Here is a 16,248-nt window from a genome sequence, read left to right as displayed (position 1 = left end):
CAGCGTCCCCCCGAACAAAGAACAAGAGCTCATCTTTTAGTCTGGTGGATGCTGGGGCCACGTGGCGCAGTATATAGTGAGCCATTCTCCCAGAGCGTTTGAAGGTTCTTGGCATTTGTGACGCACGGAGGGGCAGTGACAGGCCGGCCCGGGCCTGTGAGTGGGCGCTGATGCTTTTGTATGTCTTTGTGTTTGGAGAAATAAGTATAGATACATACATTCTCATGTTATGTACATAAAAACGTGTGGCTTTTTGTGTCCAATTTTTTCTCACGTGTGTCTGGAAAGAAAGATGAATTCAATGTTCCTTATACTGAGTTTGTTTTTTCTCTTCCTCCCCCTTAAGACACAGTGCTCTGCCGTCACTCATCTGTTTGCTTCACTGTCACACAGGCATATGTTGGAGTTGTCTTGTCATGTTGCATTTTGTGAACTCTGAGATGCCCCTGACCTGCTTTATGTCGCCGCGGGGTGAATAAGTTGGGGGTTGGGGTAGGGGTAGGGGTAGGGGTAGGGGGTGGAAGACGGGGAGGCAAAGCTGGTGTGCAGTGTCCCAGCATGAGTCTCTGGGGGTCAGGTGTGAGTAAGTGCACATGTGACATGCAGTCATGTTAATACTTCCATGTTGCTATGTATTTCTTTATTTATCCCATCCTTGCTGTCATACTAAGGCTCCCCTATGCATGCTCTGGTTCAGTTTCCCCTACTCTCACTCCAGCCGTGTGACTTAATCAGTCTGACAGACTCTGGGTGCCTGGGGAAAGTCTCTCTCTCTCTCTCCGCAGTCCCCTTTGCTCCGCAAGTTTACGCTCTCCGTGACAAACTCACTCTGGCACCTTTCGAAAATGCAGTGCTCTCTGTTGGACGGCCCCCTCTGTGGTCTCCTCCTCACACTCCTCACGCATTACACACAAAGACAGAGTGCGCAAACTCCGCACAGCACATGCCACACACACACACACACACACACACACACACACACACACACACACACACACAAGGCATCATGCATAGAGGACCATGCATTCAGGAACATGACGATATGCCAAGACATAAATACACAGGAGATGTGACTGAAAAGCAGATCGTAGGGAATTCTCCAGACACACGTATAATGTTTCACGCTGCTCTCCCCCTTGGTTACCCTCCTTTAAGTGCTCACTCAAACTGCTCTCATGCATAAAGAAGAAGCAGTTCTGCGTATTGGTTTATTGTTGTTGAGTGACATTCTCAATTAGTTTTCATGGGAGTCTCGTGGCGTCTGACCTCTTGAGTTCTTGCTCAGAGCCAGTTATAAAAACAAGAGGATTCTAGGTCCACAGTGCGGACTAACCTTGGCTCGAGCCCAATACATTCCGGCTAACAAAGTGGGCTGGAGAAATAATATTCAGCCCGTGGTTAAGGACCTCCCCACAGAGTTCAGATGCTTCTCTGTTTAATTCAGCAGCACAACAGCACCCCTGTGACATCTTCAACCACTCCACTTAAACTGAGAACTAAAAAAAATATATGAATATTTTCTGGAACAGCCTGGGTCTGTGATCATCTGGGACTTGATTAAATTTAGGAAGAAAGATTATTCTAAAATGCCGGATATCCTTGCTAACAAAGTTATTTTGAACACCTAATACAAATTCCATCAATAGGCCTACTGTGCAATGAATTTAAACTTGTAACTTTCAAAATGAATGATATACAATACTAACTTAAACAAGACAAGGCTTGGATTGGATGTAGGTATCCTTGAATCAAAAAAAGGCCCAGAAAGCTTTTCACTTACATAAGAGATGGAAACGGAAGGTTGCACAGGATATCGAAGAAAAAAGAAAGAAAAAGAAAACTCTCCGATTGACGTTGCACTCTACATGGTACCAAATTATAAAGCTCACCGACTGCTTCAATTTGCTGTATTCTATCAAATTGATATGACTCAGCTCAAAATCGGAGTCTTAGCCTTGACTTTTCTCAGTGTGTGATCCCTCTGCCAGGCCGGGAGCTTTCATTCTTTCAAATTAAGTTAAACAACACTTACGGTGCACAGGGCGCTTCATATTCTAACGAGGCTGTTGCATATTTTGTAGCTCTTATGCATTTTATTATTTTGGCTGGTTGCCTTTTCTTTTCTATGCAACTTGATTATTGTTTTCCCGTAAGACCAAGTCATGAAGCTAGCAGTCTTCCTCTTGGAGCCCTCTCAGACCTGTCTCTCTTTTAAGGGTCTTGAGATAGACAGCTTTCATACTGATAGCACCTGACAACCGTTGCCCCGACGTACCTCCTTCCATCTCTTGTCGTTGGCTTCCACATGCCTAAGCATTTTAACGACAAAGGGTTTCAGGCAGAATTGATGGCATAAGGGGACCTACACAGCAGAACAATCTGCAGACTTACTTTTTTTTTCCGGAGGGCAACACACGGACAGAAGGGAGGAGAAAAAACAATGGAAGGCGTAAGGTTTTCAGGAGTAAGCTAAAGGGACATGTGTTGGGTCTGCTCAAGGATCCTCTCATTATTCTCCATTTTCAAGAGAAGCAATGATGAGAATGAAACATTTCCTATCTCTCAGAGTGGCAATTTGCTCATTTAATGACTGCTTTATGCGGGCCGCGCGACATCCTTTCATCCACCCTCGTTGCACTAATTTAATAATTTTTTCCCTCTTTTCTTTCTTGGCTGATAATTCTCACTTTATTTCCATTAAGCTTTGTTTGTTCACAGCGATCTGTTGCTGTAATTTATTAGGGGCTGTCAGCTTAAATGATGTTGCATGCCGACACAGACCAGCAAATAGTGGCTATCCCCTCTCTGCTTTCCCTTCTTTTTATGGAAATGTGCCCTAGTTTTTTTTTAAGGGGTGGAAAAAGGGAGACATTACAATTAGGGTGGCGACATGGACCCCCTTGGTGACCATGCTAAGGGACCAGATGTCCTGTCAGAGAGATGCTGGCCCTCACCTCTGGGGAGCTCTGGGTTGAAATCTGGTTCATGTCTCAGTGGGGGAACACCACTGCTCCTGTTCTATCATTAATTCAAGGATAACCGATTCATGAAGATTTTTTTATCTCCCCCCCATTGTGGGCACCTTCACCTCCAGAACTAAACCTACTCATCCGGCCATGTGTTCACCTCTACCATTTTCGATCCACTCCCTATTCAGCTCTCTCTAGTCTACACCAACTGTCAGGATTGTTGTTCAAATCAATTGGTTCTAATGCATGGCATGAATTAGCAACCCAGCAATACCTGAATATTCAAAGCATCGTAACGTATTGCATATTTACATAGAAGATGGTTGTAAGCTATTTGGCAGAAAAAGGGATAATCAAATTAGAGACATATTTCAGTAGCATCAATGTGTCTCTGAGATTCATTCTGTAGTACCTGATTACACCTTGTTATGCATCAACACATTTTTGGTTAGAAGCCTCATTAACGATGGAAGGAATAAGCGTGCCTCTTCAGAAAGAAAATCTGCTTGGCTAGGTAAACTGATTTAAAAATAAAAAGTTATTCATGCTCAAGATGTTTGGCAGATGCCCTGACTATCAGTGTTGTATGAGGTACAAGTCATTCCCCCCACATGATTAGAGGATACCCGATCACAAAAGAGACCTCACAATCTTCACTTTTTCATTTCCAAGTCTTGGATACTGCCTTTACTCGAACATGGTGTCCTGTTCTCCTTTTGTACAGGGCGGCTGCAGTTTTTTCTCCCGAGATGAAAGACACTTGTTTTGCAGTCTTCAAAGAGTCACAGAACTCTGAAAGTCACTTGTATGGCGGAGCTGTTCATTCTCCATTTCATATCCAATATGGAGGTTATGATCAAAAGGATCAGAGCTCAGGGTGAAGCTAAGAGATGTCTGCTTTGGAGTAAACAATGCCACCACTACCAATACCCCGACCCACATAAGGCCTCTTCTAAGGGTTGTCCTTCAGGTTATGCCGGAGAGCAGACTAATACCTATTTCTATATTTGAAAAATGTCTTAGGTTCTGATCAAACCAAAGGGGATTATTTTTATGCTGTTTATAAGTGTGGATGGATGGGTAGTTGGCACTAAATAAATCAGGACCAATGCATCATGTATGGTTTTAACTTATCAATGTAATTGATGGTACACAACCAAGAGGAAAAAAAATAATCAATTACAAATATCAAAGCATTAGTTACAGAGGACTGACGGTAGACTCTCCACTCTTTGCGGGGTGCAACCATCTGGAGGAGACTCCTTGGGCTGCAGGAGATCCAACATGAATGTATGATATAGTTTATCCATGTTTCAAATTAGGCTTTTTTGGAGTTTACATAGCCGCTTCTGAACAAATTGCATTTTTAAATGGAAGCCTTTTTAATAATTCACACCCGAAACCTGGTTGAAGTTGAAGGCCATGCACTGGAGTAGTTATGGGGATTGGTGATTGGTGTCCTGCTGTGCCATTGTCACACAGTATTGGGACAGAGGCATTGGCTTTTTCCAGGTAGATCACAGTGAAACACAAGCTCAAAGGGACGCAAGGGTATTTTTTCTGAAAATAGTAATATACAACTCTTGTGTTACGCTGCTGCCCCAAAACAAACAGCACTTGTGTCCTTTGAAAACCATTGAGATGAAGTTTGAACCAAAGCTGTTTAGAGTTAGATAGGCAAACAATGTGAAGTAATACAATTAGCATACAACGAAAGCAAAGATGATCACAGTTGAGCTTGTTTGCACATGTGTGAAAAAATACTCGACCCAGACAAACAAATACACTGGCATTAAGGATTAGGGCTGCAAAAAGCAGATATATTTTCATTTGCGACGAGAAGGGGTCTTCCGTTTGAGACTTGTTTTTTTAATTTTCTTTCTTTGTTGTTCTTTCTTCTCCTCTCATTCGCTTTCCCAAGAGCTCAAAATATATATATATATATATATATATATATATATATATATATATATATATATATATATATATATATATATATATATATATATATATATATATATATATATATATATATATATATATATATATATATATATATATATGTGTGTATGTGTGTTTACCTTGGAAGGCATTGTGTGTCATTACCATCATCCTTCTATTATTAGATAGAATTGCCTTCCAGCAGGACTTTTTCCTAAGTGCTGCTTTGCTTTTCAATAAAGACTCCATGCAATCCTTCCGATGCTCTTTCTATTTTAATCTTACTACTATTTCTGTAATTCAATTATCTGCAATAGCAATATCAGTTTCTCCCAAATGCTTCATGGGTATCACCGATGAAATGGGACCTAACTTGCAGTGAACCCCTACACACTGAACCTTTCCAAACAAGATACACCTGTGATCATGATGATACTACAGGCTGACCAGGGTTCCAGAAATTGACAGCCCATTTAATATTAACGATCCACTGGTACTAGCTCTTAAAAGAAGATGAGTGGACTATGGTGCACCTGCTTATCCACCATACCCATCCCAACTGATGTAAGTTCTTTACAGGGCGCTGTCCACTCATCTGTCATTACATGGGCCTTTCCCTAGTAACATTATCGCTTTAGATAAGGCTTCAATAAACTGCGCATGGCTTTTACGGTTCTCTCTCTCGCCACTCTAATCCAATCTCTGATGTGGAGTCTGTTCATCATTGCGCACCGCAGGCCTTTTTTGGTGTCCCTGCGCTCTTAGTTGCACAGGAAATAATGGATGGCCTTGCCCTTGGTTCACCCCAAGGGCCGTCTGGTTCCTCCTCAGCTCTTTGTCTCGAGGTTTTCTCAAATAGGTCTCTCCACTGCTGTGGTATTTTTATTTGATTAAATCAAGGTTTAAAAAAAGGTTAGAGATGGAAGGAGGCAAAGGGGGTTGCCCCGCCCAGTATTGTGTGTCAGTGCCATTTAGCATTGGGCAGTGGCCAAAGGAAAAGTGGAAAACTGAAATGACTTCTGTGCTCCTTCGTGATTTGCACTAATGTCCCCCAGGGATTGAGCAATGACCACTGCAAATTCCCCCAGGACGCCAGCCAGATGGAAACCCCTGCCAACAGATTTGAAAGGATAGCAAATCATTTAAACTCCCCAATGTGCATTAGCATTTTTTTCAGTGCCCGGGCCAGCCTCCACAATATTAAATTGCACTTGATAAAATAAAATAAAAATCAGAGAGTGCGACAAGGGCTCTTCAGCCTCCAAATCAGCAAAGTGAATATTGGAGTGGCCCCATAAAAAAAATAATTACATTTTAATTCATTTTGTTTACTTTATCAGGTTTCTGACGTCCACTGGAGGAGCCAAGCTGATAGAGAAATGACTTAAGATAAAAGAGGCGCCCAGGCTCTGAAAGGTGCCGTGTGAGATAGACCCAGAGTAGTCAAATATATTTGCCTTTTGATGCTCCTGCATGTGAAGCCACATTATTAGGGCATATCAAAATAGACCAGGTAGTAAAGTGGGCAGAGTGAATCTCAGCAGTACAATGTTAAAAAATCACAGGGTTACAATTACTTTAGCTATTTTCTTTTTGGGTATATTAATGTTTGACGATCAATACACAACTTACTCATAGCATGTTATACAACATGCCAAAACCATTCAGCCCCCAGTGTGCACACACTGCACAGGCTTTTTCATCCATTATTGTTCTCTGGCAGATTGCTCCTTGATAATGCAAGAGAGGGAATGGGATGTGTGTGTGTGTGTGTGTGTGTGTGTGTGTGTGTGTGTGTGTGTGTGTGTGTGTGTGTGTGTGTGTGTGTGCGTGCGCATGTATTTGTGTGAGATGGTTGTGCCAGATGAAGCTTTGCCTCGTAAACAACCAAGGGCCTCACACTGCATTTGTTTGGAGACCAATTGGGGGATTTCTATCAACATGCAAACCAAGTATCCAGTGTCACAGATTTCCTAAGACTGGTGTCAAATGCCCCTACACTTCCTTCAACAAATGCACAAATAAGAAACGAGGTTGGCACAGTGCCAACATTTGTGGTGCTCAAAGAGTCTATTGTGTGGGAGGGGGGTGGTATGAGGGGCAGTTTCTGGCTCCCATGCTAACACTGCAATCCCCACTAGTGAATGGACTTTTCTTCCCGATTACTTAATTGTCTTAGTGGGACAGGCAGGTGGCTCAGAGCCTAAATTGGCATCTGGTGAAAAAAAAGAATAAAAAAAAGACATGCTCATCCACGCAGTGCATGGGAGTGTTGGGGGAGGGCGGCAGCCTTGGACATTTTTTCATTCTCAAAGCTGCATATCCCCCCTTGGCAGATTTCAAAAGTTTTGGCTCGGATCAAGAGCAAGTTTGTGCTGCTATTGTGTCTGATGTGCTTTGCTGAATAAAACATATTTTGATATCAGTGCCAGATCAAATAACCTTTCAAAAAGCCATGCCTCTCACTGTTGGTGTCTGGTACCATAGAGACAACTGTTTTTATATTAATTTATTAAAGAAAACCTACCGTGCCCTTCCATTTAACACCTCTAAACACAATTGAGATATGTCTCCTAAAATGGGAGCACACAAGTGGGGTGGTACTGCCAGAGGCACATAACTGCAGGTGGCCATCTCACACCATGGTGCAGGAGTGGACTGTATCATATTGAAGTCCAGACACATACAACAGCCTAAAGGTGTGCTTACAAGTGGAAGTAATGTGTATGCTATCTTTTGCCATTGTCCAAACACACACATTAGCCATAATGGCATGCAGAGACAACATCCACATTCATCCAGAGGTGAACAGCTTACCCCTCCCCATATTCAGCCTGTACAAGTTAAAAGGTTGATTTGCATTTATATTGCCATCCGAGGATTTCAGCTGTAATTGTTGTGGCACAGCAGCAAATGCACACAGACAACACAGGTCACTCACATGCATACAAGCAGACACGGACTGCATGTGTAGTGTGCAGTTTGAGAATCCTTTGCACGAGTCCACTGTTAGGAATCTTTAGCATTAGAATGTTGGGAGAGTGAGAAGCAGAGACAGAGATGTGAAGGAAAGGGTGGAGGGGAGAGAAGGGTGAGTTCATCCAGGTGTAATATTGAGCTGTCCCACAAACTTCCCGCCAAACACTGGGAAGTCGTTATCACATCAGCTACCCAATTCCTCAAGTGCCTCCTGCGCTGAAGCACCACATGCATCTTCTAGGCTCTTACCTAACACATCCCGTCACAGTGGTATCGATGCATTGGGTGGCTGGTTTACTTACAAATGTTTCAAGCAATAGCAGGACACATTACATGACACAGGTTGCATAATTGTGCTGTGGCGATGCGTGCGTGCATTTATAGCTCATAGCTGTGCATCTGGACAATTTTGAACTGAACATTTTTCACACACAAATTAGTCTACCTAGCATGGCACATGGGTTATTGTAGGTCACATAACCTGTAGGCTACATGTACAGTACATTACTGAACATGCGTCAGCCTCTCAGGAGATCTAGCAACATGTTAAAGTGGATGTGTTTCAAAATTAGGTTTGGAGTATGTGTAATCACCATAATACTCCATTATGTTGACACAACTGAACAGATTGAATACAATAATTAAAGCTGCACTGGCCCAGGTGTCAAGTATAGAGGACGATTCTAATGAAGTTGATGTTAAAAACACACTAAATAATTAATGCTTATTGTTCCATTAGCAAAAGCTAATTTTGGGTCCAAATATTTTTCATTTTTAACCTGCAATCTGTAACCTTCTGCACATGACGGAGCATGTAGTATACCTGTATTTTGTTGTGGTTGCTTTGCAGCGAAAATGCCATCGTCGATTCAGTATTACAAATAGCGATGTATTTATAGAACCCTAACACTAATGTGTCCTTTTGGCAATGAGAAGTTAACGGGTATGGACCAACAAACCTCATCAAGATCAAGATTTGCCATTAGCAGTGCTTGATGAGTTTCTCCAAATGCTTTTCACAATGTGTTGTTTTGCTCCACTCAACCGTACACGTTTATATAATAAGGGAGTATTTAGTGCACATTTTTACATAGTTTTATTCATTTGAATGTATCAACATTAATATAATGTTGCAAATGAACAGAAAATAACTCAAGGAGAAGATTGTATTTGCATGAAGACAACAGATGGCATCCTCTTTTTCCCCCTCTGTTCACACATTTTACATTTTCACCCTCATAACCTTTTGTTCTTGCTAACCTGCTTCCATGACGAATCAAGAGCCAAGTGGTCTCGCCCATGTATGTAAATACAAAAGGCTTATTATATTGCTGAAAACACACATCTAACAATAGCTGAACTCTGCATGTATCTAGGTTTTTAATGTTTTGAATCTGGTGTCCAAGTGCATTTTTTTCCCATTAATACAACGTATGATAATTTATAAACTGAATGCACTTATATTTTGATTTTCTTTTGTTATTTTCCAATATACCAATAATACATCTTAGTATTATTTGTATTGAGTTTTTCTATGGAATAAGGTTTTCTCCCTTATTAAATGAGTCTTATTCAGAAGTTAGTAGAGAAGTGTTTTTATTTAATTTTTATTATTATTAAATGCATTCAGTGCATTGAAATGTGTTGTTGTGTGGACCCCAAGAAGACTATCTGTCAATAAATTGGCAGCTAATGGGGATTCTAATGAAAAAGAAAGAAACAACAAAATATCCTTGTGGTGCAACAAACTTGTATTCGGTTAAATAATGGGGACATAATTATATGTAAAACCTGAATGTGAAACAAAATAAACATTTGAGTGTGTGAATGTCTTGAACAAAAGTCTTATAATGGCTGAGTTTTGCAAGCCACGGTTTTGACAAGAAAGGAAGATACTTTGTATTGCTACTTTGTTTGAACGTACCCGTGTTCTACTAGCAATCACAGATATCAGTAACAAGTAAAAGAAAAGTCTATCAAAACCCCCAGCTAGGTAGCCATGGGATTATCATACCAAATGAATCATTGAGCTAAACACACCAACATTTTTCTTTTGCCACATCTGTGCCATTGCTTTGTCCTCTCCACGGAAAAATAACACAGCATGATCCACCACTGGTCTACTTACAGCACCCCCACACACACACAAGCATGTGCACGCACACACACACACACACACACACACACACACACACACACACACACACACACACACACACACACACACATCACTATTCAGTTGCTCTAGAGGGGGACAACATAGACTGTTGTTATCTGTGCATTAAACCGCAATTTAGAAGACAGTAATCCTCCCCATAATCCCGGATAGGGTTAGAGGGCTTCGGCACACTTCCCTACATTTTACTGTACTCTTACATATACCTCCTTTTAAAAATCCAACTCTCTCTCTGTCCTCTGAGGATAAAGTCTCAGGTGGATGGCGATGTAACGATACACAGCGGAATTAAAAAAGTGCAGATGCTTGCGCCGCCTTCACAGGTGACCTAGTGTTCACAACAGCATCTGCTTGAATTACTTAACACTGTCCGCCCAACAGACATGTAATCCAGGATAATGCCCTTTTGCTGAGTGCTTCAATCTGGATAAATTCATCCCAGAGGAATGAGATCTGGCAGCAAGCAGCTAGAGTTTTAGAGAGAGGGAGTTAGAGAGCGAGAGAGCGAGAGAGAGAGGAGATGAGGGGCTTGGGGTTTGATTGGTTGGTACTAAAGAAAACAGTTTGGGCTGAGGAGAGGGTCTTCTAGATGGATAATAAAGCCCCAACAGTAAACAGCTTGATTTTTGTTGACTGGTCGAACTGACTTGACTGCATGCACGCGAGGAAGCAGATCATTGCCTGGATTTCCAAGAACACTCCACCAAACTAATCATATTCCCTTCCACTGGCTGACCTGAATCCCCAAAAGACTCAAGATGAGGCTTTGATACAGGCTGCAGTCGTCATATACTGTACTTACTTTACATTACACATTTTTATTTTGGTATATAGTACCTACAACTGAAACAGCTTCAAGGTTGTGTTCTTAAGTAAACATACGTATGCCTTCGAAATATCACTCTGATATTATCTTTATCTCTGTTTATTGATTGAATTATATATTTTTTCTCAATGTAGCGTTTGAAATCATCGACCAATCTTCTCGTGGGCCATCAACCAACATAAAAGGTCTTAGCCAAAAAACAATTTTTTTTTCTTGGAAACAGCATCTCTCATTAATGCAGCAACCACTGCCAAGCATAGGGACTTACAAGTTCCAGCTGTCCATCGGGCGCCTCTTAGATTATTTATTCATATGTTTACTTATTACCATTAATATCCAACGGGGCTCTCGGCTCAGAGGGATTACAGTGGAGCTTAATCTATGGTGGCACAGAAATGAGCATGGGTCACTGCAGCGGCTGAGGTGACTTAAGCTAGCAAGCCTTGATGGGACATGGAACACAAACAAGAAAACAAACTGCATGCCACAGGGCCCCCCATCACCAACTGATGACATCATCCGTCACTCGCTGCGTTTGCATGACAGGGTAAGCTCACGCCAACTGTCATGTGTGTGGTGACCGGGTAAATCATAGCAGTACAAGGACACTTTAGGTCTCTTAACAGGCGTGTATTCATTTCACCGTATAAGACTCTCATAATAACACAGACAAAGCTCAGATATTTAGTCATTTGCGTTACCTGTGTCGTAAATCTGACCGATGAACCGGCAAAGCGCATGACAACGTGGAAGAGAAATGTACATTGCCTTTTTAGCATTCCGTTTACATGGGGATACATCTATTAATTACCTCTGAGTTATTAGGATTTGAATCTGTGCCTCAGACAGAAAGCAGTGTGTCTTGCTTACGAAATAACAATGCATTATAATGAGGCTGATCATTTGTATTCCTGTTTGATTATTTCTGTATTTATTTCCTTCTCTTTTTTTTTGCCCTCGGAGAAGCGAGAATGATTCCTCCATCTATCAAATATCCACACATTCAGACATGACATTGGGAAGACATTTAATTATACGTTGGTTGAGAAATATGTATCAAAGCCTGCCGCCCATGAAAAGCGGATTTAGAGTCGTCAGACAGCGGTTAATAGACGGCAGTAAATGAAATAGGGGGCAGTTGAGGGTGGGGCGGGGGTGTTAAGACATGCTTTCCAGGACTAAGAATCAGCTTAGTCTGGCTGGGCGCTGAAATCGGGAGTTTTGACACAGGACATATGCAGGGTTGGGAGATAATTGCTGCAACAGTGGGGGGGAGGCAGATTTTTAAGAAGATTGAGGTTGTCATTCCTGTGCATCAGCACCACCACTAGTGTCATTTAGATATAGGTGTCATTTAGATAAATAAAACATAGTGAAAAAAAAGGAAACTAGAGACAGAAGAACAAAGGGATGGGGTAAAAGAAAGCCCATATACTTAACCTTAACAATTGTTTTCTTCACATGCTTTTCAGTGTCTGGCACATCCAGCACAAGACTATATTCTCAAACTGTCTCCACTCCACTAGGACATCATGCCCTCCCTTTCAAATAGTTCACACTTTGCCCGACAGGAGGCTGGAGTCGTCCATTACGCTGCTTCTCAAAGCTTAACAATACAATTCATAGGAGCAGAGAAATCAAGAGAACCATGGGCTGAGTGTGAGAGTTACTCTGGACTTTGTATGGATCGCAAGGGGGGTGGCGGGGGGGTGTGGAGGAGGATGTGGTGGTACTGTGACGTGAGGAGATGCACCACAACCTTATTTATGGACAGGTTTGGCTTGAGGTGAACGTGTTCCTAAAGGCTGTCTCTCCTAGATCCTGCTGACAGGTGCTGTGTCATATGTCACAGGCACGGGAGAGGTGACGGTGAAATTAAAGAAAGGTGCCCTAGATGCGACAACTGCACGCACAGTCATGGAGGGAGAGAATCTCACATCAGATGTCCTCTTTCTCAATTCTCCATCTCTCCATCTCGCCCGCTACAGACCATATGCTTTTCTCAGTTTGAGAGAGAGAGAGAGAGAAAATAACTGCTCGGTGCCTCTGCATACGCTCCGACACGACTCTCCTGCTCATTCTCTCATTTTCACGCTGTCTTTCTCTTTCTCTTTCTCTTTCTCTTTCTCTTTCTCTTTCTCTTTCTCTTTCTCTTTCTCTTTCTCTTTCCCTCTCCCTCTCTTGCAGGATAGCTTGATTCTATAAGTGCATGACGGCCACAACTCCCCTCTGTCCCCCCTGTTCATAAAAACGAGATTGTTTTCCGGCAGCTTTCTGCTGACACCGGCCCGGCACATAAACAGAGCCGTAATTTGTACAACAACAGTAAGCTACTGGGGAAGCACTTTTTGTCCTCCCCAGAGGCATGCCTATAGAGAAAAGGTAGGGGTTGTTATCCCCTGTTTACCTGGCAGGGAAAGCAGTATTTTATATTAGGGTAATAACCAACTGTGCTGCAATCCCATCTCATTCCGGTCGTACCACTCGCCTCATTCCAGGCTGGTAGGGATCTGATATATGGTGCTGGTTGTCCCCCAGAACTGCGGAGGCTAAGCCTGTGATGGCATGGTAAAGGCATAAGTAATGGTCGCAAAATAAAATCTGAAGACAACATTTTGCGCCATGTCAATAAATCCAACCCCCCATCAGCAGTTTTAAAGTCTATTATAACCAGGGTGTTATTTATGTGCTTGACTTTTCAAGAAATGGGAATACATTTATTACAGAGACAGTACAGATCCAGTGGAACTCCGATGTGGATATGAAGCTTAGCAGATGCTTAACAGAGTGCAGAAGAAAAGACTAATGACTGATCATGTACTTGTGCGTCACACAGTAAGCACAGATGGTGCAGAAAGACTTGACAATAAACTCCGGGGACAAGAATACAGCAAAGCAGTTAAAGTATAGCACCTACAGTGCCACTTCCGATGTACTTAGACTGCCTCGTAACAAAAGCCAAGACCTAGACAGACAGCTTCCAATGGCTTAACTGATCACACTCTATCAGTGGATTTAGACAGCCCGGGTCACTGTCCCAGGTCACACACAGTCATAACGGAAACAGACAGGGAAGCTGACACCCTCTTTGGAAGGGATCTTTAAGTGTGGGAAATGCTGAGAGGGAATTAGAAGCTTCATCATTCCACATTCCAATAATGAAAGTATCATTATCATTGCACCGATCCTGCATGAATACTGATTCAGCTGAAATGTATCATTTACGGAACATGATTGTATTGAAAGAGCAGAGTTTTTCATGTGTTCCCCTCGTAGGCTATACATCAACTTGTGGAACAGCAAAAGTCAATGCAGTGAAAAAAGTATCTTGTTTACCAAGTTTCATTTGTTGCTGCTGCGTCAGCAGCATGTTATACCGACTTTTAGGTGCCAACCTCAGCAGCACAACAAACTGAAAACTCAGATTGGGTGAAAAAAAAAAGATTTTGCCTTTCAAATCAAATCAAATCAAATCAAATCAGTTTTATTTGTATAGCCCAAAATCACAAATACATTTGTCTCAGTGGGCTTTACATTTCATACAATATGATACAATATGACACCCTGCCCTTACACCCTTAGCTCGGCTGAGAAAAAACTCCCAGTAAAAACCCTTTACCGGGATTTAAAAAATTGAAGAAATCTCAGGGAGAGTCGACAAAGTAAGGGATCACTCTCCCAGGACGGACATACTGCAATAGATGTCATAAGTAGAGAAAATCACGAAGGAATTTGATCATTGACCAGGTGATTACATGGTAATACTAAAGTAAAGTGCGAATAGTGTGGATGCATAGGAAGACATTCCTATGCAGTTTTTTTTAACAAAAAGGTTACAAGCCCCCATGGGAAAAATATATTCACACGCACATTAAGACACAAACATTCATTCAGTCAGCCCCCCTTAGAGACTTCTTCAATGTGACGGGGTCAACCTTTGAAAGGAGGGGGTGGCTGTGTTACTGACCCTGACCCTGTGGAGTGTAAACCAGGGTGCTTGTTGCGACGCTAGGAGCTGACAAACACCCACTGTCTGATTCAGCCCTGTGTGCCTCTGTAAATCCCACAGACAGCACACAGAGGTAGAGAGTTCGGGCTGTACTTCACCTCACCTCTATTGTCTTACAAAGACAACCACCTGGTGGCAAGCTGGGGAAACAACTCATCCATCCTCATTCTGTCCACAAACAGACTGTCAAGGAATAAAAATAACAACAGCACACTCTGTCCAAAGGGCAAGAGCTATATACTCCTGAGTCTGCCCTCTGAATCACTTCAGCGGTAACTTTTTCTTCTCCCCTTTCTTTTGCCCAGAACCCCCCGTAGTTGAACTCAATTGGGAAGGGCTGTCAGTTCAAAACAATGTGACTTAGCAGTGAACGCTTGACTGAGCCGGACTGGGGTTAGAGGGCTTTTGTTTGTGTGCATCTATGTGTGTGTGTGTGTGTGTGTGTGTGTGTGTGTGTGTGTGTGTGTGTGTGTGTGTGTGTGTGCGTGTGCGTGTGTGTGTGTGTGCGTGTGTGTGTATATGTGTGTATTACAGGAATATCAAGCCCGCATAGGAAGCATTTAACTTGGTTTGAAAGAAATGACACAATATATAGACGGAAAGTAAATTGCATGCAGGCTACAACTATTCATAGCATCTTAACCCCCAGGACAGCCCGCAAAGACCTGTTCCTCTAATGTCCTCCGTTTACTCTTTAGCATCAGACATAACAGTGCACTCAGAAGTGCAATATTAGAAGCACTTAAAAAGCACAGATGGTATAGGACGAGCTCAGACATCACAGCAGCAGCAACGATGATGATGATGGATTCAGAGTATATACACAGTTTTCCAGCAGGTCACACAGTGTAGCCATCGCAAGCAAGCAAAAAAAAAAAAAAGATGTGATGAATAAGCCAACTTAATGTGGAAAACTTACCGTGTCCGGAGATCCACAGGAGCAGAAAGACCCAGGGGATCATGACGACTTGGGGGAGTGAGTGGAGAGGGGCTAAAACCTATACGAAAAACAGTGGGCGAGTGTGAAATTGGAAGTTGGCAGGCACCAAAACACATGCACCGGATGAGACAGTGGCTCCTCTGTGCTTCGCTGGAGGGGATGGATGGATGGATGGATGCTCCAGTCCCTCTGTGGCGGTGTCTCCGTTTACCAGTGGAAGGCTGGCAGTCTATCTTCTGTCCTCTTCTTCTTTCTCAGTTCTCTCTCTTTCTCTCTCTCTGTCTTTCCTCGTTGTCAGTACTCTTCAGAGTTGCTGGTGGTGGTCAGCTCTGCCTCGCGCGCTCTCGCTCTCTCTCTCTCTTGTTTGGTGCGCGCTTGTTGTGGACTTTTCTGCGTCTTCGCTGCTGA

The 16,248-nt window shown here is 42.6% G+C and overlaps 1 protein-coding gene across 3 annotated transcripts in view; it reads right to left on the bottom strand.

Moving 5' to 3' along the window:
• The window catches only part of kirrel3b (kirre like nephrin family adhesion molecule 3b), a gene marked incomplete at its 3' end in the record, with an annotated part of 145,534 nt that extends 129,595 nt beyond the window's left edge, over positions 1–15,939 (bottom strand). For all 3 annotated transcript variants that reach the window (XM_080053634.1, XM_080053635.1, XM_080053633.1), the window contains exon 1: positions 15,820–15,939. In XM_080053634.1, coding sequence (XP_079909760.1) covers positions 15,820–15,862 — 43 coding nt within the window. In that variant the 5' untranslated portion in view covers positions 15,863–15,939. The remainder of the gene's footprint in view (positions 1–15,819) is intronic.
• Between the last annotated feature and the right edge of the window lie 309 nt (positions 15,940–16,248).

This window comes from Ammodytes marinus, assembly GCF_949987685.1.
Source record: "Ammodytes marinus genome assembly, chromosome: 3".
In the NCBI taxonomy this organism is placed as follows: domain Eukaryota; kingdom Metazoa; phylum Chordata; class Actinopteri; order Uranoscopiformes; family Ammodytidae; genus Ammodytes; species Ammodytes marinus.
Note: the sequence above shows the minus strand (reverse complement) of the source record. Positions and strands in the feature narration are given on the sequence as shown.